The 22,947-nt window shown below is 46.4% G+C and overlaps 1 protein-coding gene across 1 annotated transcript in view; it reads left to right on the plus strand.

Annotated features, from left to right (window-relative positions):
• The window catches only part of grm7 (glutamate metabotropic receptor 7), a 348,652-nt gene that overhangs the window by 270,968 nt on the left and 54,737 nt on the right, over positions 1–22,947 (plus strand). Inside the window, exon 8 of the mRNA XM_079511050.1 lies at positions 16,149–17,084. Within this exon, the coding sequence (XP_079367176.1) occupies positions 16,149–17,084 (936 nt within the window). The remainder of the gene's footprint in view (positions 1–16,148; positions 17,085–22,947) is intronic.

The following is a 22,947-nucleotide window of genomic DNA, read 5'->3' on the forward strand; positions in this document are numbered from 1 at the left end:
CACTTCTCGTCTCCAGGTTATGCTTTGGTTAGCACAAAGCAAGCTTTTGTTTCTCCTGTGTCTCTTGACATTATTAATGCATGTCCCACAATTCTTAAGCTTGCATGCTTTTACGCCATGCACAAGGCTTAGTCGCTAAAAAGCGTTCTGTGCATCGCCGCCACCCATGTGCCTTACGGCAGGTGCAGCTTGTTCTTAAAGGTGATGGCAGTTGACAACCGTATTTGGTTAAAGGGGAATTTCTTCCTAACCCTTTTTTTTTTACAAAAGTAAGTTGATAATTATGTATATTGACCAACAAAAATATTTAAAAAAAATAAAGATATAGGGGAGCTGGTCCTGGAGCTGGAGCTGCTGCTGGAGGGGTCTAACGCTAGAACTCCGTTCTAGATGATGTGACAGCAACACTCCATGCATTGTTGACACTGCACTCTTCCTGGTCTACGTGAGTTGACGTTAGACCCCTCCAGGAGCAGCTCCAGCTCCAGCTCCCCTATATCTATATTTTTATTTTGGTCAATATACATAATTATCAACTTATTTTTGTAAAAAAAAAAGGGTTAGGGAGAAATTCCCCTTTAATTCATGTGATGGCCAAAGCACACCCATCATTTGAAATAGGGCCAATTTCCAATTTCCAGTGTCCAATTTACCCAAAATGTGAATCACACAGTCAAAAGTGATTTCACTTCCACCTGTAGGGGGCACCACAAATCCTACAAATGTTGCTGTTTGCTACAGAAACATGATCATTTTGTTTCCACCAAATTAGGCATAATGATTTCTTGAGTCACCAGTCAATGAATATCAAATGAGGTTGGGTTTGGATATGTCATACTGTGCTTGTAATTGCCTTCACAAATGTGTGTGCAGGGCCTGTTTCTTAAAATAATAATTATAATAATAATTAATAATAATAACACAGTATCCAATCATAGGCTACGTGAATTGCACGTTAAGGGAGGCCTCTATTTTTATGTAACCTTTATTTAACCAGTAAAACACATTGAGACTGCGTCTCTTTTACAAGTGGGAACTGGCCAAGAGGCAGACATAGAATGACTTCAATAAATACCACATCGTCAATGTTACATTTAGGACCAGCAAATAGGCCTACAACACCCATAATACACCTCAAAGTACCTAATATACCTACAACACCCATAATACACCTCAAAGTACCTAATATACCCAATAAATACCACATCGTCAATGTTACATTTAGGACCAGCAAATAGGCCTACAACACCCATAATACACCTCAAAGTACCTAATATACCTACAACACCCATAATACACCTCAAAGTACCTAATATACCCAATAAATACCACATCGTCAATGTTACATTTAGGACCAGCAAATAGGCCTACAACACCCATAATACACCTCAAAGTACCTAATATACCTACAACACCCATAATACACCTCAAAGTACCTAATATACCCAATAAATACCACATCGTCAATGTTACATTTAGGACCAGCAAATAGGCCTACAACACCCATAATACACCTCAAAGTACCTAATATACCTACAACACCCATAATACACCTCAAAGTACCTAATATACCCAATAAATACCACATCGTCAATGTTACATTTTGGACCAGCAAATAGGCCTACAACACCCATAATACACCTCATGGACCAGCAAATAGGCCTACAACACCCATAATACACCTCATGGACCAGCAAATAGGCCTACAACACCCATAATACACCTCATGGACCAGCAAATAGGCCTACAACACCCATAATACACCTCATGGACCAGCAAATAGGCCTACAACATCCATAATACACCTCATTGACCAGCAAATAGGCCTACAACATCCATAATACACCTCATGGACCAGCAAATAGGCCTACAACACCCATAATACACCTCATGGACCAGCACATAGGCCTACAACACCCATAATACACCTCATGGACCAGCAAATAGGCCTACAACACCCATAATACACCTCATGGACCAGCAAATAGGCCTACAACACCCATGATACACCTCATGGACCAGCAAATAGGCCTACAACACCCATAATACACCTCATGGACCAGCACATAGGCCTACAACACCCATGATACACCTCATGGACCAGCAAATAGGCCTACAACACCCATAATACACCTCATGGACCAGCACATAGGCCTACAACACCCATAATACACCTCATGGACCAGCACATAGGCCTACAACACCCATGATACACCTCATGGACCAGCAAATAGGCCTACAACACCCATAATACACCTCATGGACCAGCACATAGGCCTACAACACCCATAATACACCTCATGGACCAGCAAATAGGCCTACAACACCCATAATACACCTCATGGACCAGCAAATAGGCCTACAACACCCATAATACACCTCATGGACCAGCAAATAGGCCTACAACACCCATAATACACCTCAAAGTACCTAATATACCCAATAAATACCACATCATCAATGTTACATTTTGGACCAGCAAATAGGCCTACATTACAACACCCATAATACACCTCAAAGTACATAATATACCTACAACACCCATAATACACCTCAAAGTACCTAATATACCCAATAAATACCACATCATCAATGTTACATTTTGGACCAGCAAATAGGCCTACATTACAACACCCATAATACACCTCAAAGTACATAATATACCTACAACACCCATAATACACCTCAAAGTACCTAATATACCCAATAAATACCACATCATCAATGTTACATTTTGGACCAGCAAATAGGCCTCTACAACACCCATAATACACCTCAAAGTACATAATATACCTACAACACCCATAATACACCTCAAAGTACCTAATATACCCAATAAATGCAACACCTCACCAAAGTCCTACTTTTTTAGTATAGCAGGGCAAAATACACAAGTGCTCTATAGAGTGCAGAAATCGCTTTTACTTATACTACATAACTTTTACTACATTACATCAAACCTGACCTGACTGAAGTGTCTCAGTTCAGCTTCTCTCTAAAATGCACTATTTATGTCATGAAATAAAATGCACCCAAGTGGATCGGCGGAGTCGCAACCCGGAAATGCCGTAGTATACAAAGTTACTCTGTCCGGTACACTGCTTTATTAAAATGGCACAAAGTGCATTTTAGGGAGAAGCTGGGGACCTGAGACGCTTCCCAGCTTTGAGAATAGACCTTTACCAAGGTGAGTAGTTTCGTTGTTTCGTTTATTTTCGGGGAATTCTAAAGCCTCGCACGGCAGTGGATGGGTGTCCTGCAGGGCGTCAGTGAGAGACTCGCTGAAGAAATGAAAAAAAAGAAAGGGGCAACATCCACTGATATAATGCAAATAATGCAACAATCCAACAATATACTGTACCATATTATTGTGTACAGTATACGGTTCAATTTCTTTACTTTTCAATGTTTTTGGCATGTCCGATCCCCAATTAGCATCACATAAGCCACAGTGTGTCATTATTTATTCCTACTTTACGACATAGCTCAGTGTAGAATGGGGCAGAGACAGGATAGGATGTGTGACATGTGAGCGGTGGATGTGCTCAATGCAACGCGTGCGGCCAGGATGCCAAACCCATTCTGACCTGAGATCAGATTCTAAAAATGTCTTCTACATCCTGACAGTTTTCTGAAAAAGCTATGTTTCTATGTCAGTCGTTCTTCGATTTTTCAAAAATAGCAGACCTACAAGCTCATAGCGCGCCACTTGGTGGCACGCTATGAGCTTGTAGATCTGCTATTTTTCAATAGCTAAAGCATAACATAAAAGGGATTCCCGCCCAAAATGGGTTAATGACCATGCAATGCATATTTGCATTTTATCAAAATGTGACATTCACACAGGCATAGATTTAGTTTATGTTGTTCAAATTTCCATCATTCACTAATGTTTATGTTTATTCAGATTCCAGTATGATCACAGACGTTTAAAAAGACAGTTGCCTTTAGAAACCTAACCACAAATCTAAATTGCACATAATTCAAGAGTCTGTATGGGACGGGTACATGTATGGGATTGGTGATTTCTCTCAGTTCGGCATTCTGGGATGTCCAGGTCGTCTCCATTCCCTGTTTGGCGACCAGAGCCAGTTTCTGAAGTTGGATCAGCTTCCTAGCAAAGCCAAGGCACAGTTGAGAGTACTTTACATACATGCCTCTCTGCTGTAACCCATTGGTCATTCAAACCAATGGGTTACACCTTGTTTATACTTTGTTAAAGGAGCATTCGGTGATTTGGAAAAAAAACGGTCCGCCCCGGTAACAAGATGTGCACATGCACAGGCTCTACAGTGGGAGAAGTACAACAGACCAACAGCATGTGCACCAAGGCCCGCCCCACTCGATCATGATTGGAGGAAAGCCCCTCTCATCCTGATTGGATGAAGGCTTTGCCACCCAAAGACCAAACCGAAACTATGTTTTTTTTTACCCCAGGGGCTCACTGGGGACAGAGAGGAACTCCTTATATGGTCAGCACACTTTATAGTAGGGAGGATTATCCAAAAAATAAGAAAAAATAAGTGATATTTGAATTAAGGGAAATCACTGAATATACCTTTAACAACTTAAATGAGGTTTATAACTGTGCCTTGTTGTAGTAGCTAGTTTGTTTCCCCTGGTCTTTTCTCTCATTTTGTTCTGTAACACAACAACAGTAGAGCATGTTGTGGTTCACATTCAGCCACATGCAGCAGCTTCACATGGATTGTGAGGTTTTATTTCCTTTTCCACCCAATTAATCAATTTCATCATTCACAGTCACACGGTTACCGATTACTGTGCACATTAACAGGAAGGAGGAAGGAAGCAAATCATGTGTATGTCTTTGCATGTCTGCGTTTGAGTAGTATTAGTAGTATTAGTAGTGTGTGTGTGTGTGTGTGTGTGTGTGTGTGTGTGTGTGTGTGTGTGTGTGTGTGTGTGTGTGTGTGTGTGTGTGTGTGTGTGTGTGTGTGTGTGTGTGTGTGTGTGTGTGTGTGTGCGTATGTGCGTGTGCGTGTGTGTGTGTGCGTGCCCATGAGCAGATAAGTTGCTCATGGGCGCGCGTGTTTCTGCACATGAATAATGTCTGCCTACTGTATTCCTCGACTGACCACTGAACGATGCTTGAGCTGAAAAACTTTAATAATTAGCAGAAGCAGTTAGTCACAAGCGACAGGAGCTTATTACACACAGTCTACCAACTTAATTACATTATTTAAGAAGTGATATGGAATCTAGAAGTCTCATTGACTTCCACATCAGCATTAGCATAAGCATAAAAACCTGCCTCGGTAGTTCCATTGTGAGCGATTCAGCATTCCTGCGACGACGAATGAGTTTCACTCTCTGGGACATGTGGACGGTGGGAGGGGAGAAGCACCTTCTATCTCTGGGACATGTGGACGGTGGGAGAGAGAAGCACCTTCTATCTCTGGGACATGTGGACGGTGGGAGGGAGAAGCACCTTCTATCTCACTCTCTGGGACATGTGGACGGTGGGAGGGAGAAGCACCTTCTATCTCTGGGACATGTGGACGGTGGGAGGGAGAAGCACCTTCTATCTCTCTGGGACATGTGGACGGTGGGAGGGAGAAGCACCTTCTATCTCACTCTCTGGGACATGTGGACGGTGGGAGGGAGAAGCACCTTCTATCTCTGGGACATGTGGACGGTGGGAGGGAGAAGCACCTTCTATCTCTGGGACATGTGGACGGTGGGAGGGAGAAGCACCTTCTATCTCTCTGGGACATGTGGACGGTGGGAGGGCTCTGGGACATGTGGACGGTGGGAGGGAGAAGCACCTTCTATCTCTGGGACATGTGGACGGTGGGAGGGAGAAGCACCTTCTATCTCTCTGGGACATGTGGACGGTGGGAGGGAGAAGCACCTTCTATCTCTCTGGGACATGTGGACGGTGGGAGGGAGAAGCACCTTCTATCTCTCTGGGACATGTGGACGGTGGGAGGGCTCTGGGACATGTGGACGGTGGGAGGGAGAAGCACCTTCTATCTCACTCTCTGGGACATGTGGACGGTGGGAGGGAGAAGCACCTTCTATCTCTGGGACATGTGGACGGTGGGAGGGAGAAGCACCTTCTATCTCTGGGACATGTGGACGGTGGGAGGGAGAAGCACCTTCTATCTCTCTGGGACATGTGGACGGTGGGAGGGAGAAGCACCTTCTATCTCTGGGACATGTGGACGGTGGGAGGGAGAAGCACCTTCTATCTCACTCTCTGGGACATGTGGACGGTGGGAGGGAGAAGCACCTTCTATCTCTGGGACATGTGGACGGTGGGAGGGAGAAGCACCTTCTATCTCTGGGACATGTGGACGGTGGGAGGGAGAAGCACCTTCTATCTCTCTGGGACATGTGGACGGTGGGAGGGAGAAGCACCTTCTATCTCTCTGGGACATGTGGACGGTGGGAGGGAGAAGCACCTTCTATCTCTGGGACATGTGGACGGTGGGAGGGAGAAGCACCTTCTATCTCACTCTCTGGGACATGTGGACGGTGGGAGGGGAGAAGCACCTTCTATCTCTGGGACATGTGGACGGTGGGAGGGAGAAGCACCTTCTATCTCTCTGGGACATGTGGACGGTGGGAGGGAGAAGCACCTTCTATCTCTCTGGGACATGTGGACGGTGGGAGGGAGAAGCACCTTCTATCTCTGGGACATGTGGACGGTGGGAGGGAGAAGCACCTTCTATCTCTGGGACATGTGGACGGTGGGGGGGAGAAGCACCTTCTATCGGGCTCCAAAGTTTTTTTATAATTATTATTACATTCATTAAAAACGATGCTTCGGTTGTGTGTGTGCGTGTGTGCGTGTGCGTGTGCGTGTGTGTGTGTGTGTGTGTGCGTGTGCGTGTGCGTGTGCGTGTGTGAGAGAGAGAGAGAGAGAGAGAGAGAGAGAGAGAGATTTGACGAGTATAACATCTCAAGGCCAAGAACGAGATGGATCTGGTAACGTATCCATAGCAACAGGGGCCTTTAATCCCATTACCATTTCCTGCGTGTTTAATTATGAGCTCAGGGACTGAGGCCCCCTAAAGGCAGCATAATGAACTGCGGTGTGCACCAGTGGCTCTGTTAAATTGCTGTGGGAAGGGTCGGGTGGAGGGAGGGAAGGGTCGGGTGGAGGGAGCTAATGAGCACATGGATTAACAGCTCCCAGCCAGGCCGTCACAGCAATCACTGCACAATGGAGTGCACACACGCACGCACGCACGCACGCACACACGCACACACGCACACACACACGCCTTTTTCTACACACATTTCTGTGCTCACATATGGACACTGACACACAGGAGAACGATGCCAAACCTGAGGAAGGCAGAAAGGAACCTGCTGACACTACACAAGTACACAGTAAAATCCCCACACACAAACACACACACACACACACACACACACACACTACAAAAATACTAAAATAGACCTGGATAATATCAGATGCTTGCACATGCACGCACGTCGCAACCTCACTCACAAACACATTCCATGAGCCTCCTAGCTGTTTTCTGAACAAGGGCCTGTTGGATTTGGAAGTCATGCAGCTCTCCAACATATTTTACCACCACTGCTTGATGAATCATAGATGTTAGACACATCCCCAGTTCCATAGATATAAAAAGTGGATGGGCAGAGAGGGCAGGAGTGGGGGTGTCCATGTGTACTCAACATCAGCAGATAACACATATAGACAGAGAGATGCTGAAATAATGAACGACTGAGAAAACGGAGCAACAGAGGAAGCAGCAGAGGGCAACATGGAAACTAAAGATTCTCCACGTTAGACAAAATGAGAGCGGGGAAAAGTGAAATGTTCAAGACAGTGTATTTTCGTCGGGGATTTGAAGCAATTGAAGCAGACAAACACGATTTGACAAGGAGAGTGTTGCCGATGGAAAGAATGGAGTGTCCTCTCCATTCTCCAGCCTCCATTTCCGCACTGCCGTGTTTGTTTTGAGCATTTGTTTGTTTGTGTGTCTTGAGTTGACGCTGTACTGTATATTTATATAGGCTGATGCAAATGGCAGGGACATCTTAAGCGTTCTGCAGCCTACATCACAGGGGCGGGCAGAGACAGCCTACATCACAGGGGCGGGCAGAGACAGCCTACATCACAGGGGCGGGCAGAGACAGCCTACATCACAGGGGCGGGCAGAGACAGCCTACATCACAGGGGCGGGCAGAGACAGCCTACATCACAGGGGCGGGCAGAGTCAGCCTACATCACAGGGGCGGGCAGGGACAATTTATTGGAAGCCTGGCAGAGGCGAGCAACGGGAACAAAGAGAGAGGGAAAGAGAGAGAGGTAGAGCAAGCCGGAGAGATAGTGGGACAGGGAGGGAAAGGCACACGGATAAACGAAGAGACCAGGAAAGCCAACTCTCAGAGAGGTATACAGTATAGTCTATAGGCGATGTCCCAAAGCGCACCTTAAGGTCCTCAGACAAGGCGCTCTTAGAGGTCCCAACATCTAAGCTAAAAACAAAAGGTGACCGGGCATTTGCACTCAGAGCCCCAACTCTCTGGAATGCCCCCCCCCCCCCCCCTCGAGATAAGGCTTGCAGAATCCGTCCCCCGCTTCAAATCCCTCCTAAAAACTCACTTTTATAAAGCTTCTTTTAACACGTTTTTTAAACATTCCCTATTGTTCTTATGTCCTACTGCATTTCTGTACATTGCCTGTTCTTTATTTTTATTTTTATTATTGTAAACTGTTGTTTTTGGTGTGCACTGCATTTGTTCTTATTTTATTTTTTTGTAAAGCACTTTGTAACCTCGTTTTGAAAGGTGCTATATAAATAAAGGTTTATTATTATTATTATTATTATAGGAGAAGGAGAACATGATGACTTTATTGATTATCTGCATGTCATAATGATGCTGTCCCGTTCTGAAAGTATACGTTCTGCAAGCTCATAACGTGTCGCATCGCGACTCAATCAGCCATTTTAAGAACACGACAGTATCACACAAAGACTTATAAATCAGTCTTGGAAGTGATGAATGAGACTCAAAAAGACAGAGGTGCATGGAGAGGAAGGCAGAGACAGAGGTGCATGGAGAGAAAGGCAGAGACAGAGGTGCATGGAGAGAGAGGCAGAGACAGAGGTGCATGGAGAGGAAGGCAGAGACAGAGGTGCATGGAGAGGAAGGCAGAGACAGAGGTGCATGGAGAGAGGCAGAGACAGAGGTGCATGGAGAGAGAGGCAGAGACAGAGGTGCATGGAGAGGAAGGCAGAGACAGAGGTGCATGGAGAGAGGCAGAGACAGAGGTGCATGGAGAGAGGCAGAGACAGAGGTGCATGGAGAGAGGCAGAGACAGAGGTGCATGGAGAGAGGCAGAGACAGAGGTGCATGGAGAGAGGCAGAGACAGAGGTGCATGGAGAGAGGCAGAGACAGAGGTGCATGGAGAGGAAGGCAGAGACAGAGGTGCATGGAGAAAGGCAGAGACAGAGGTGCATGGAGAGAGGCAGAGACAGAGGTGCATGGAGAGAGGCAGAGACAGAGGTGCATGGAGAGAGGCAGAGACAGAGGTGCATGGAGAGGAAGACAGAGACAGAGGTGCATGGAGAGAGGCAGAGACAGAGGTGCATGGAGAGAGGCAGAGACAGAGGTGCATGGAGAGGAAGGCAGAGACAGAGGTGCATGGAGAGAGGCAGAGACAGAGGTGCATGGAGAGGAAGACAGAGACAGAGGTGCATGGAGAGGAAGGCAGAGACAGAGGTGCATGGAGAGAGGCAGAGACAGAGGTGCATGGAGAGGAAGACAGAGACAGAGGTGCATGGAGAGGAAGGCAGAGACAGAGGTGCATGGAGAGAGGCAGAGACAGAGGTGCATGGAGAGGAAGGCAGAGACAGAGGTGCATGGAGAGAAAGGCAGAGAGAGAGAAAGAGAGATCTCTCTTTTGTCAGCGGGATATTCTGTAAGGATTCTCTCTTCCTCTTACTCATGTTTGCATGTTTTATCTTTCTCACCCCCTGCACACTTCCATTGCCTCTCTCTTCTATTCAATCTTCCAACTAAACTGAGGTTTACTATTCCCCACAGTTATCTACTGTGGAACGATGACACACACCTCCCTCTCTCTACGCCCCTCTCTTTCTCTATTCACTAATTGAATGTTCAATGAAAAAGTTATTTCTTAGGAAAGGTATATACTTCATTCCATACTAAGGAGGGGTTTTTATTTGCACTGAAATTGCAATGCAAATATAACCGTAAAGCCGCTATTGAGTTGAGTAGAAAGGCTCATATGCTCCATTTGTTTGTTTGTTTGTATATTTCATTGTTCTCAAAGATGAAAGCAAGTTAATTCAGACCTCATTCTTTTTTTCCGCGGGATGCCGCCAGGCACCCCTTGGGGTATCCTCTACACATGGGAATCGTGTGTTCACCTTCTCTCTCTCACTTTGAAGCTCAAAGATAGTGTGGTGTTCCAGGCAGGGGACCAGGGGCCAGGGCCAATGGGTTTGCAGTATATTCCATTTCATGCCTCTCCACAAAGTATGTCAAGGTGTGAAGGTGTGAACTTGGTTCAGGACCTTGCGCCTGAACCGTTGGAAATAACAAAAAATAAAAGGCTACACTTCAATCAGAGGGTCCTGTGAAAAAAATGGGGGTCATCTTGGCAATTTCTATTCATGCACATAGTTGGGGATTAGACCTCTTGTCCAGGTCTCTCTCCACCATGCAGCTGTGATCCCTCTTCAAATACCCGGCTGAATTATTGAATGCACAGCAGGGCAGGGCCACGATCGCTTCCAGCCACTTTGACAGATGGTGTTTCTGTTTAATGATTGACCTGCCGTCGCTCACAGCAATTTGAATCCCATTTCCCCTTCCATCCATTTCCCCTGTACTCCACCCCACTGCCACATGCTTTCCTCACACAAACCTGGATTTGTGAATCTGCAAGTCATTTAATATCCAGGTGTGAGTCCAGCACCACTTTCCGATTTCGGCGGTAAAAGCCTGTCCCGGATGTACTGTAACAAGATGGATTTGAATACATTTCCTATGCTAAACAAGTTGGCATGTTCACCTATGTCTGAGTTATTACTGGGGAGGAGTAGCAAGTGTCAGACAGTTATACAATTTTGATGGGCCGTGTGCCTGTCACAATCCTCTGCTTACCCTGAAATCTGGATATGGACACGCTGTGAGTGGAAGGGAGCCTGTTCTGACTGGATGGACAGACTATGAATGAGCCTTAAAGGGGTAGTTCAGATTTTTTTAACTTAAATTGTATGAAATACTTGCCATTAATATAGTGGTTGCAACTGTATTAATTGATTGCCCGAGTCCCATGGTGGGAGTTCTGCTCTGGTTTTGGTGAAATATCAAGTAGTTCCGGTCATTTCGTGGGGGGCTGGGGGCCATGCAGTAAAAGTAAATGAATCCACAAAACTAACGTAATTTGCATTGTTGACCTATTTCTAAAATATTAGTGCAACTTTCGTTCTTTTTTTACCCCTCTATCACACAGAACTATTTTTTTGTGTCCATATCACTACGCCCAAAAAATAGTTCCATGTGATAGAGGGGTCAAAGTTGAACGAAAGTCGCGCTAATATTTTAGAAATAGGTCAACAATACAATTTACGTTCGTTTTGTGGATTAATTTACTTTTACTGCGTGGCCCCAGTGCCCCCCACAAAATGACCGGAACTACTTAATATTGACCAAAACCAGAGCAGAACTCCCACCACGGGACTCGGGCAATCAATTAATACAGTTGCAACCACTATATTAATGGCAAGTATTTCATACAACTTAAGTTCAAAAAATCTGAACTATCCCTTTAAGAGACCCCAACACAGTAGCACGTATATCTTAGTGTAGAGAGGCCGACAGACTGGATGGACAGACTGAAGAAAGGTTTGATGTGTGCGGAACAGAGGAAAATCTGGAAAATTCCAGAGAGATAACAAACAACGCAGAGAGAGTGAGGCATGTAGTAACATATTTGTAGGAGGAGGAAGGAGAAGAGGAGCAGAAAACATAACATTTCATGTACTTGCAGTTTACTGTACCTCCGAGAGGATGAGATTATAGTTGTTTGTAGTTGTCTTTTTTGTTGTGGTTTTGGAAAGATTTACACTGGAGTGATTTGATGTGCAGCTTTGTTCCTGCAGTTCCCATCTCCAGAGTCTTGCCTTTTTCGGTGGTACACGGGGAGCGCCTGAAGGGAATGTTGTATTGGGGGAGTTTTTAATCACTTACACACATACAGTATACCCTGTTCAACAGTATACCTAATTGACCAAGGTTCCCCTGAGCTCTACACTTGGTACACTCCTTTGTTAATTCCTTCTACACCAAATCTCAACGTCTAATGTGAAAACATTAACTCAACATACAGTACCGTAAGAAAGATAGTCTCTGTGTGTATGTGTATGTTCGCCCCACCGACTTCAAATTCGACACACACGTTCCACGCCACCACAGGGAGTTCTGTGCCCGGTGTCGAGTCGGTCGGATACACCAGCACAAAAGGCTCTGCCCGGTTCTGGACCTGATCACCCCTATATCTCCATATATGAAGCTGGCCTGTTCTGACATCACAACACTTCATATTTGGGCATGCCTGACACAGAACTCCATATATAGGAATAAAGGGACACAAAGAGACGGATAAATAAATCTCCATATATGGGCATAAAAGGGACACAGACAGATGGGTGGAACGGTTACTCTGACACGGGTACAACGGGTATTGCATAGCCGGGTGGGGCATGGACCTCCAACTTCCATTGTTACTGACTCGGTCCTCTGCAGCCGGGCACCGCTCTAGTAATATTAAGCAGTATTCAGCTGTAGGCTAGTTGTTGTCTTCTGAGACAAGTGATATGATACACATGGAATTTGTCCATATTGATGTTCTCCATAACAGTGTGTTCATTACTCATTAGCAGCAGTCATACTGCTGCTGTCAAATCAATGAGACCTTTTCACTTTGTTGAACAACATGCAGCCACACCAGAGCCAAAGGGAATTAATGCTTTGTACTAAAGGACTAGAAAATGAGCACAGACCTCTGCCAGAGGTCTGGTACCAGAGGTACCACAGACCTCTGACCTCTGACCTCTAGAGCACAGACCTCTGACAGAGTGACAGTTCGTCTAGGTGTTGCCACATCATGTCCCATTTTGACCAATATAAGTTAATGATACTGCATTTAATAAGTTCCTTTTTGCTGGACTGTGAGGCAGCTATGAGGCAGCTGTCTCCTACTTACATACTTACTTATTAAATGACTGACTGACTGACTGACTGACTGACTGACTGACTGAACATTTGTCCTAATGCTAGAGTAAAGGCTACGCGTTCAACCAAATTTATGAAGATACACAACAAATTCCATGATAATCCAGCCAGTAGGTTTCAAGATGACAGAATGTGCCAGCTTAAGTGGTGAGCTGACCACCGGAGCTGAAATAACGTTGAGCGGTGGTGAGTAAAAACAGAGAGAAGGGCTGGAGCGGTGGTTTGCTCTTCACCGCGGCTCGTGACGTCATGTTGTAGTTCGGTGGTCACCTAACCACCGAAAATCCAGACTATGTACTGTATGAGCCTATATCTTTCCAAAATGAAAGCAGGTGGTGTTACCAAGTTATACTTATACCTTTTTCACCTTATCAAAAAAGTTGCTTTCTAACCATTCTATTCTAGAATGAGAATTCCAAATTTAGTCCATAATAAAAAAGAAGCTTTGTAATTATCGATGCACAGTATAATTGGTAGCGGCCATATCGGCCATAAAAATTCCATAATGGTATCGGATCGGTCTCAAAATAATGCTAATTATTTTCACAGATATTGATGACACAATTATAATGTGATCGCCAATGACTTTGTACTTGCAGAGCAGCCATTGTCAAAAGTTAACATTAGTCAAATTTCAGCAATGAATGAGTTCAATGTAAATGTATTATTATAATAATGTAATATATTGTTATCGGTATCAGGCGATGTGACCCTGAAAATGACCGTAGATCGGATATATATCGGTCATACATTGTGCAGTGAGTGCACACGCCGGGAAGTGGGAACAATTACAAACAAACAACACAGGCCGACATGACATGGCAGGTCAAGTACCTGCAGGGATTATTAGCTGCTGCCAACTAGTGGTATATTGTATATTGTTACATGTTTCACTCCTTGACAGCAGCAATGACAATTACCAATCCCTAAAAATGCAGTGCAAATTACTATTTGCCAGCTGGAATGTATAGTTGCTCTGGCCTTTGTCCTACTGCCACCTACTGTCCATTTATTGTATTACACAGTGGGTGGAAAAAACACACCCCTTAAGGCTAAACCACACCCATCAGAGGTGTGGCTTCCAGAGGTACTTTTCACATATCGTGGCAGCGGTGGCGGAACGGATTGCGGAGCGGTCTTGATACCGGAAGGTCGCCAGTTCGAATCAGCGGTCCGACACGTTAAAATTACCACCGCTGAAGTGCCCTTGAACAAGGCATTGAACCACTACGATGAAATGTTCTATGAGCAGGGTCTGGCTGGAAACAAGTTCTTGAGCTTAGCCCAGATACCCTGGGTAAATATAGTAATCATTTCATTTCATTTCATTTCATTTCACATGAAAGGTTTTGAGAGGTACCTCTAGAAGTCAGCCTGGTACAGACCAACAGAATGGGACTGTAAGTGGACCTACAGGATGAGGCTGAATAATTGACAAGGCTGAGATGCAATGCAATATTACTACTAATACTAATAATAATACTACTACAAATAATAATAATTACAAAAACAAATCGGAAGGCCCCTGGAGGCTCGAGGCCCGTTTCAATTGAAACGATTGAAACATATATAAGATATATAAGAATATAGAATATATAAGAAATATATAAGAATATAGAATATATAAGAAACATATATAGCCACTGAATATAGTGCCTTGCAGAATTTCAGTAGTAGCAGTGTATGACGGTGTATGACGGTGTATGACGGTATACAGTATGACGGTGTATGACGGTGTATGACGGTGTATGGCGGTATTATGATCTCACGCTGTGAGAGAAGCCATTCATAACATACTACTCTTACAGAATTAAACTAGGGATATTCTGGAGAACATTGTATTTCATAAAAAAATCATTAGTACACTAGAGTACAGAATATCCGAGAGGTAGTTCTTGACAATCAGGTCTTCACAAAGGAATTCATCTCCACAAAGGAATATATCAGTGAATATATCAGTGTGCTGCACTATTTGAAGCTGATTACTTTTCCGCCTTTACATCTACCCATTGTATCTTTCTTCCCATCTTATGTTATAAATGTGTAAAGCACACCTATCATTCTCCACGCAAGGCTGCAAAATTGCCTTCAGTACAGTGTTACATTACACTCATTACAGTAAACCATTACTTTGACACTTTTACAGTAGGCTACATAATTATGATATTCCTACAGTAGTGCCATTGACTCAGTGCAGTCTTACTATGCCTTTTGATTCTATCCCTTGCGGTATTGCAGTGTATGCAGGTCAAAATGATTGTACATTTCTTGTGCAAAGCTTCGGCCATGTTCTGAATCTGATTCTGATCTCTCTCTAGATGGAGGACATGCAGTGGCCCAGGGGTGAGCAGGAGATCCCCAGCTCCGTGTTCTGAATCTGATTCTGATCTCTCTCTAGATGGAGGACATGCAGTGGCCCAGGGGTGAGCAGGAGATCCCCAGCTCCATGTTCTGAATCTGATTCTGATCTCTCTCTAGATGGAGGACATGCAGTGGCCCAGGGGTGAGCAGGAGATCCCCAGCTCCGTGTTCTGAATCTGATTCTGATCTCTCTCTAGATGGAGGACATGCAGTGGCCCAGGGGTGAGCAGGAGATCCCCAGCTCCGTGTTCTGAATCTGATTCTGATCTCTCTCTAGATCGAGGACATGCAGTGGCCCAGGGGTGAGCAGGAGATCCCCAGCTCCATGTTCTGAATCTGATTCTGATCTCTCTCTAGATGGAGGACATGCAGTGGCCCAGGGGTGAGCAGGAGATCCCCAGCTCCGTGTTCTGAATCTGATTCTGATCTCTCTCTAGATCGAGGACATGCAGTGGCCCAGGGGTGAGCAGGAGATCCCCAGCTCCATGTTCTGAATCTGATTCTGATCTCTCTCTAGATCGAGGACATGCAGTGGCCCAGGGGTGAGCAGGAGATCCCCAGCTCCGTGTGTAGCCTGCCCTGCAAGACGGGCGAGAGGAAGAAGGTGGTGAAGGGCATGCCCTGCTGCTGGCACTGCGAGCTATGTGACGGCTACCAGTACCAGTACGACGAGTTCTCCTGCAAGCTGTGCTCGTACAGCATGCGACCCATCGCCAACCGCACCGCCTGCCAGCCCATACCCATCATCAAGCTGGAGTGGCACTCGCCCTGGGCAGTGATCCCGGTCTTCCTGGCCATGATCGGGATCATCGCCACCATTTTTGTCATGGCCACCTTCATACGGTACAACGACACGCCCATCGTGCGGGCGTCCGGCAGGGAGCTGAGCTACGTGCTCCTGACGGGGATCTTCCTGTGCTACATAATCACATTCCTGATGATCGCCAAGCCGGACGTGGGCGTGTGCTCCTTCCGGAGGATCTTCCTGGGCCTGGGGATGTGTATCAGCTACGCTGCGCTGCTCACCAAGACCAATCGCATCTATCGCATCTTCGAGCAGGGCAAGTCGTCGGTGACGGCTCCCAGGCTAATAAGCCCCACCTCCCAGCTGGCCATCACCTCCAGCCTCATCTCGGTACAGCTGCTGGGGGTGTTCATCTGGTTCGGGGTGGACCCGCCCAACACCATCATTGACTACGATGAGCAGAAAACCGTCAACCCTCACCTGGCCCGGGGGGTGCTAAAATGTGACATCACGGATCTGCAGATCATCTGCTCACTGGGTTACAGCATCTTGCTGATGGTCACATGTACTGTGTATGCCATAAAGACTCGCGGGGTCCCGGAGAGCTTTAACGAGGCCAAGCCCATTGGGTTTACCATGTACACCACCTGCATCGTGTGGCTGGCTTTCATACCAATCTTCTTTGGCACGGCACAGTCAGCGGAAAAGGTAAGAGGTTGAAAGGTGGATGGATGGATGGATGGATGGATGGATGGATGGATGGATGGATGGATTAGAGATGTAGGCCTACTTTCTCACAGTAAAATGCACGCTTTTTGGTGAATGTTGAAGTGAACATATCCATTAGCAAAAAGGGAACACGAATGAGCATTTTTTTTACTTCCGCGACTTTTTGAAAGTTGGTAACTAGACAGCCACTTACCGTACTGTGGAGGCATGTTTCTAAATATCAAGAACAGAATCGTGTTCTTGGGAAGAACACATACAGTAACTACAAATCAGGAGTGGGTGACGATGCTATGGATAACAAATACAATCAGTGGTACATAATGGATTGGATTGTTATCTTCTTTTTTTTTTTGATTAGACCCTAAGGCTGAGCCTCATCTGGCACCAGAGAATAATAACATCCATGGCCTGCAAGGAACAGTAATGTCATGTTTTGATGTAAAAACATAATGAGGCCGTTTCCGTCAGTCAGTTCCTGAGTCAGTTCTCTTTTTAATTGAAAATAAAGAAGAAACAACCTGTTTTAAAGAGCCGGGCAGCGATATCTAATAACACTATAATGTAGTTTTTGTTTTATTTTATGCTGATATAGAAGTGTGGTGTTTTTCTTGTTATCTGTTATAATGACCCTGGTTGTTTACAAAAAAAGGAATAAGGAAACAGCAGCTGTTATCTCCAGGTTTTAACCCATTTTGGGCAGGAACCCCTTTAGCTAAAGCATTATGTTATGCTTTAGCTATTGAAAAATAGCAGACCTACAAGCCCGTAGCGCGCCACCGAGTGGCGCGCTACAAGCTTTGTAGGTCTGCTATTTTTGAAAAATCGAAGAACAACTGACATAGAAACATGGCTTTTTCAGAAAACTGTCCGGATGTAGAAGACATTTGTGACCAGGTCTAGCAAAATGGTCCTCATCTCGCCTATAATGAAAAGGCAGAAAATCTAAAATAAACTTGATTTATTTTGTTGTGATTTTCGTCTTTTTTCATATTAACACAGCTTGAATTTGGGCAAATTAAATGTATACATTTATAAGTCAAAGTAGGCTAGCCAGCTCTAGGTGTTGAAATGTTGTGAACATTCAAAGGGGATTTTCTCAGCTTTGGGTAAAACGGCACAATCATTTTAAAATGGTCATATCTCCTTCAAATATTTTCCAATTTCATTGAATGATACATCATATGAAAGCTTACATTCTGTACTTTAATAATCTGTAAAAAACTGAAAAATTACTCTGGTCGAGATGAGGCCCTATTTGCCAGACCCGGTCACATTTTTAGAATCTGATCTCAGGTCGAAATGGGTCTCTAAAGCCTGCAGTAATAATATGATTAGCTGAAGCTCTGAACTGACACTGTTGTGCTGCCAAGAAAGTTAGAAAGAAACTTGTGTTATTTTTATTTTTTTGTTGTGTGACCTTTGTTTGTTTTTTCAGGAGTATAGCTGTTTTCATTTGAAAGTGCACCTTTATGTATTTCATACGGCTCTATATCCACTGTCACCCACTCTCCTCCTCACATGTGCATATTAACAGGTTAACAGGTTAACTGCGGACCATTTAAGGCCGTCTTTTAGGCTAGACATGCCTGTAGGAGAAAACATTCGCACACCTAGAAATTAGGCGTATGCACAGGTGCGTAGGCCAGTGGACATCAATGAAAGCAATAAGGTACACCCGCACACTGTGTATCTGCTCGGTACATGAGTATTGTCTTATTTAATTAAGCAATGTTTCGGTCCCTCCGCACCTTCCTCAGGCTAGACTGCCTAAAAGTGACCTTTGAACAGCCACTGCACCGACCGCTGAGTTGGTTAAAGTTACCTTTGAACAGCCACTGCACCGACCGCTGAGTTGGTTAAAGTTACCTTTGAACAGCCACTGCACCGACCGCTGAGTTGCTTGTCATGAAAATCCACTTTAAAACGGTGTAATCGCCTGTTGTATAGTGTAGAAAAGTATTCCATATAGTAGGCGACCACAACAACAGACCGGGAAGCGCACTGCAGCTTCCTCCTCTGGCAGCTTCTCCATTGTAAACAATAGGGACTCAAACAATTTCCCTTAAAACATTTTAATTGTAAGCTCCAAAGTAGAAATATTAATGACAGATTTTGTGACAAAGCAGGAGTGAGTATCTAAAACCTCCACTGCCTAGAATCCTGTAATCCGACAGATATACGATACCTCGGAAGGATATTAGTTTTACCATGGCGGGATCAAGCACATGTGATTGATGAGGTCCCCTTGAAGAGTGTGTGTGTGTCAGGTATTGATGAGGTCCCCTTGAAGAGTGTGTGTGTGTCAGGTATTTAAGGCTGTTAATTCACAGGTCCCATAAATATAACACAGGTGCATGTCGAGGTTCATAGAAAAGGCTCTGAATCTGCAGTGAAATGCATCGGGAGAGACCTTGGAAGAGGGTAAAATTGTGTGTGTGTGTGCGTGCGTGCGTGTTGGGGGGAGGTCGGGAGTGAATTGTGGTGTCATCGAAAGAAAGGGAGAGGGCAGGGAGCTGGGGAGGAGGAGGAGGAGGAGGAGGAGGAGGAGGAGGAGGAGGAGGAGGAGGAGGAGGAGGAGGAGGAGGAGGAGGAGGAGGAGGAGGAGGAGGAGCGATGCACGCTGTGCTATTGAAAAGAAGAGAGTATACTGTTGAAGAGAAGGAGTGACAGATGAAGAGGTAAATGTAGAGTTAGACACGGAGAGAGAGCATCGCAAGAGAACGACGAAAAAATGCGATGAATTTAAGAACACGGTGAGCCGAGGTGAGCCGTGCAGCATTGCAGATGAGAGAGAGAGCGAGAGAGAGAGAGCGAGAGAAGTGGATGTGTCCAGGTAGCTTTATGGAGGGCTGTGGAGCCGTTAAACCTTGTAGAGCCGGAGAGAGACAGAATGACAAGGGGTAGAGAGAATTCTAAATTAGGAAGCGGGGCTAGAGAGGGAAACCGTGGGGGGGGGGGGGGGGGGGTAGAGAGGGAGAGAGAGAGGGAGAACAGGACACGGAGGAAAACGGGGGAAGTGCGTGAGTGCGTGCAAGTGTGCGTGCGTGCGTGCGTGCGTGCGTGCGTGCGTGCGTGCGTGCGTGCGTGCGTGCGTGCGTGCGTGCGTGCGTGCGTGCGTGCGTGCGAGCGTGTGTACGCACCCATTAAAGGCTGACGTCAGCAGGCATTCAGCAGTTGAGTGGAGTTGTGACACCATGGCCTTTTGCTGCTTGTCATTACCTACGTACCTGCCCTGCAAACGGACGGAATACAGATGAGAACATGCACACAAACACGCACGCATGCACAGTCAATAAATACCATTTCTACATCCCAAGATATGCTTTGGCCCCAGAACCATATACAGCATTCCTATTTGAGCAGTTCCCTACAGACCAGTGGCTTTCAACCAGTGGTCCTTGAGGGTAAAATGAATGTAAATTATTGTTAAACATTGGCATTACTTAATTTACAGACAGGAAGTCTACAGACAATTTGGGTATGTAGAAGAAGAAGATTTTTTATCAACGTTTGTCTGTTATTGCTCCTATATGGCAGTGGTTCCCAAAGTGGGGTCCGGGGACCCCCAGGGGTACCTGAGGGAGTTCCAGGGGGTCCGGGGACCCCCAGGGGTACCTGAGGGAGTTCCAGGGGGTCCCCAGCTATTAGATAGTTTGGAACCAAATGGACCCTTATGGGTCTGTAACTCTGAGAGTGTACAAATGGAACCAAATGGACCTTAACGGGTCCATTTGGTTCCATTTGTACACTCTCAGAGTTAAAATAACATTGATTTTACAGTATAAATCGGGGGTCCCAGAGACAGAAATGCCATTAAATGGGGGTCCGTAGACTAATTCATGTCAAACTGGGGGTCCTTGAAATGAAACGGGTTGAGAATCACTGCTAGAGTCGTAAACATCTTCTCTTATGGGGGTCCCTGGCATGTCTTTTCAAATGGGGGGGGGTCCGCGGGCTAATTAGTGTCAATTTGGGGGTCCTTGACATGAAAAAGTTTGGGAACCTGCACTGATCTATATAGTATCACATCAATATACAGGCTATTAGAGGTACGAGGGGTATGAGAGGGCTATGAGAGGTACGAGGGGTATGAGAGGGCTGTGAGAGGTACGAGGGGTATGAGAGGGCTGTGAGAGGTACGAGGGGTATGAGAGGGGTATGAGAGGGGTATGAGAGGGCTGTGAGAGGTACGAGGGGTATGAGAGGGCTGTGAGAGGTACGAGGGGTATGAGAGGGCTGTGAGAGGTACGAGGGGTATGAGAGGGCTGTGAGAGGTACGAGGGGTATGAGAGGGGTATGAGAGGGCTGTGAGAGGTACGAGGGGTATGAGAGGGCTGTGAGAGGTACGAGGGGTATGAGAGGGCTGTGAGAGGTACGAGGGGTATGAGAGGGCTGTGAGAGGTACGCGGGGTATGAGAGGGGTATGAGAGGGCTGTGAGAGGTACGAGGGGTATGAGAGGGCTGTGAGAGGTACGAGGGGTATGAGAGGGGTATGAGAGGGCTGTGAGAGGTACGAGGGGTATGAGAGGGCTGTGAGAGGTACGCGGGGTATGAGAGGGGTATGAGAGGGCTGTGAGAGGTACGAGGGGTATGAGAGGGCTGTGAGAGGTACGAGGGGTATGAGAGGGCTGTGAGAGGTACGAGGGGTATGAGAGGGCTATGAGAGGTACGAGGGGTATGAGAGGGCTGTGAGAGGTACGAGGGGTATGAGAGGGCTGTGAGAGGTACGAGGGGTATGAGAGGGCTGTGAGAGGTACGAGGGGTATGAGAGGGCTGTGAGAGGTACGAGGGGTATGAGAGGGCTGTGAGAGGTACGAGGGGTATGAGAGGGCTATGAGAGGTACGAGGGGTATGAGAGGGGTATGAGAGGGCTATGAGAGGTACGAGGGGTATGAGAGGGGTATGAGAGGGCTATGAGAGGTACGCGGGGTATGAGAGGGCTATGAGAGGTACGCGGGGTATGAGAGGGCTATGAGAGGTACGAGGGGTATGAGAGGGCTATGAGAGGTACGAGGGGTATGAGAGGGCTATGAGAGGTACGAGGGGTATGAGAGGGGTATGAGAGGGCTATGAGAGGTACGAGGGGTATGAGAGGGGTATGAGAGGGCTATGAGAGGTACGCGGGGTATGAGAGGGCTATGAGAGGTACGCGGGGTATGAGAGGGCTATGAGAGGTACGAGGGGTATGAGAGGTATGCGGGGTATGAGAGGGCTATGAGAGGTACGAGGGGTATGAGAGGGGTATGAGAGGGCTATGAGAGGTACGCGGGGTATGAGAGGGCTATGAGAGGTACGCGGGGTATGAGAGGGCTATGAGAGGTACGAGGGGTATGAGAGGGCTGTGAGAGGTACGAGGGGTATGAGAGGGGTATGAGAGGGGTATGAGAGGGGTATGAGAGGGGTATGAGAGGGCTGTGAGAGGTACGAGGGGTATGAGAGGGGTATGAGAGGCGTATGAGAGGGGTATGAGAGGGGTATGAGAGGGGTATGAGAGGGGTATGAGAGGGCTATGAGAGGGGTATGAGAGGGCTATGAGAGGTACGCGGGGTATGAGAGGGCTATGAGAGGTACGCGGGGTATGAGAGGGCTGTGAGAGGTACGCGGGGTATGAGAGGGCTATGAGAGGTACGCGGGGTATGAGAGGGCTATGAGAGGTACGCGGGGTATGAGAGGGCTATGAGAGGTACGAGGGGTATGAGAGGGCTGTGAGAGGTACGAGGGGTATGAGAGGGCTGTGAGAGGTACGAGGGGTATGAGAGGGCTGTGAGAGGTACGAGGGGTATGAGAGGGGTATGAGAGGGCTATGAGAGGGGTATGAGAGGGCTATGAGAGGTACGCGGGG

The sequence above is a fragment of the Electrona antarctica genome (assembly GCF_951216825.1).
Source record: "Electrona antarctica genome assembly, chromosome: 9".
Taxonomy (NCBI): Eukaryota; Metazoa; Chordata; class Actinopteri; order Myctophiformes; family Myctophidae; genus Electrona; species Electrona antarctica.